The 2,355-nt window shown below is 36.3% G+C and overlaps 1 protein-coding gene across 1 annotated transcript in view; it reads left to right on the forward strand.

Annotated features, from left to right (window-relative positions):
* Nucleotides 1–695: 695 nt before the first annotated feature.
* The window catches only part of LOC106877679 (rhoGEF domain-containing protein gxcI), a 15,133-nt gene continuing 13,473 nt past the window's right edge, over nucleotides 696–2,355 (forward strand). The window contains exon 1 of the mRNA XM_014926627.2: nucleotides 696–1,076. Within this exon, the coding sequence (XP_014782113.1) occupies nucleotides 1,038–1,076 (39 nt within the window). The 5' untranslated portion in view covers nucleotides 696–1,037. The remainder of the gene's footprint in view (nucleotides 1,077–2,355) is intronic.

A 2,355-nucleotide genomic window follows, 5' to 3' on the forward strand; every position in this document is an offset into this window, starting at 1 on the left:
CCGTAAGTAGTTATTGCAATTATAAATCAATTCACTTCACTTCTTTGTATGTAAATTGATTTTGTTAGCCACTTCACTATCAATTACAAACACCACCACCACCACCAACAACAACAACAACAACAACAACAACAACAATAATAATAGTATTTTTTCCAACAGTCTAATCTGTTGTGCATATATGAAATAATAATAATTACTATTACTGCTGTTGTTGTTGTTGTTACGTTATTATTACTAGTATTTCTAACGTAAGGGTTAAAGGTTGGGGGCTGCTGGTTACGGTAGTGGTGATGGTGGTGATGACAACAACGATGGTGATGATGATGACGGTGTGGGTGTTTGTTGGGTGAAGGTAGTTAAAATGGCAGCGATGATATCGGTGGCAGAGGTGGTAGTGTCTAAGGTGGTGATGGTGGTGAAGATGATGATGGCAGTAGTATTGTCAATGATGACGGTGGTGGTGATGGCGATGGTGGAATAAAGTATATCAGACATGTGTGAATGTAGAGTACAATTCTATGTACTACTCTCTCTCTCCCCCTCTCTCTCTCCCCCTCTCTCTCTCCCTCTCTCTTTCCCTCTCTCTTTCCCTCTCTCTCCCCCTCTCTCTCTCTCCCTCTCACTCTTTCTCTCTCTCTCCCTCTCACTCTTTCTCTCTCCCCTCTCTCTCCTCCTCCTTCCTCTTTGCATGTGTTGTTTTGTGGATCTGGTTTACTGGGAAACAATCAAACAGTTCGCAGACAGAAATGTCCACGCTGGTGAAAACAGATGAAAGCCTTCGGTGATGATCCCTTTAAGTGGTTGTACTACTACCAGCTAGAAATAGCAACCGAATCTCCAACAAATTATAACCTGCAGTCTCAAAAAAGAAAAAGAAAACAAAAAAAAAAGAAACAAAGAAAAAGGAAGCAAAGTATACGTCATGTAATGTAGCCCTAGAAATTCATCGTGTTTGAAAAGTAGACAGGGAGGCCATGGCTGGACCAGATCTGCTTGATCAGGGCTGAGCTGCCTATACAACAACTTATCTATTAATGCTCAATGTTTTGAAGAAACAATTTCAAGAATATAATGTGAGTTCAATTATTATTATTATTATTATTGTTGCTGTGTCATGTTATTTAATGTTGTTTATGTAAGCCCTTGTAGCTAATAAAAGAATGAATAATAATCATAATAATAATAATAATTATTATTATTATTATTATTATTATTATTATTATTATTGTTATTGTGTCATGTCCTTTTATGTTGTTTTATGTAAGCCCTTGTGGCTAATAAAAGAATGAAGGATTATTATTATTATTATAATTTCTATTTCACTTCTCAGAGCTCTTGATTTCATTTGCTCTGGCTGATTCTTTGGGAGCAGACAACAACCTGTTGTCAAGGATCTCACAGGGTCTCTTTTCATGATTACATCCAAATACTACCCTCAAAATCCTCACTGTCTCCAATAAAGTAGTTCTCTGAGCATGTTCTACCCTTATGTCCATTCCATTTTCTCCAACAAATTTCTCAAATCTGGTTGTTAATGTTCCCAGTGTCCCAAAAATTGCTGGGACGACAGTTATTCTCTCTTCATTGCCCACATTCGTGCAACCTCGTTATTATTTTTCTTCTTTATCTTTCAATTTTGGCCCCATTTCTTGCCAAATGTCTTCCTGATATCTCAGGCAAAGAAATACATTTATAGGCCATTAAAATAAACATACTAGACTGTTTATTTACAAAATCAAATAAAGTTATGTAGAAAACATTTATTTGCATAGATGGTATTCATTCTCACAACCATAATGCTCTCTGAATACATGTGATGTATCAGTTAAAACAATCTTTTGCACTTCTTGCAGGGATGGTAAGCCAGGGATCATTCTCAAATAATTTTCAGTTTCTTTTTTGATCGTTTCTAATGCCCCTATTATTCATTATTGTTGTTGTTGTTTTGAGGTCAATAAATTAAGTACCAGTCAAGTACTGGTGTGAATGTAATCGACTTACCCCACTCCCGCAAATTTTAAAGCCTTGTGCCAACAGTAGAAAGAATTATTATTATTATTATTATTATTATTATTATTATCATTGTCAAGGCAGCAAGCTGACAAAATCATTACACACCAGGCTTAACGACATTTTGCCCATCTCTATATTCTGAGTTCAAATTCTGCCAAGGTTCACTTTGTCCTTTTGGGGCTGATAAATTAAGTACCAGTCAAGTACTGGGGTCGATCTAATCAACAATTCCCCTCCTACAATTTCAGGCCTTGTGCCAATAGTAGAAGGGATTATTATTATTATATGTTTGACTTTTGCTTTGTATTTGTACAAGTTGGCTCCAAGTCTCACCCAGAG

This window comes from Octopus bimaculoides, chromosome 14, assembly GCF_001194135.2.
Source record: "Octopus bimaculoides isolate UCB-OBI-ISO-001 chromosome 14, ASM119413v2, whole genome shotgun sequence".
Taxonomy (NCBI): Eukaryota; Metazoa; Mollusca; class Cephalopoda; order Octopoda; family Octopodidae; genus Octopus; species Octopus bimaculoides.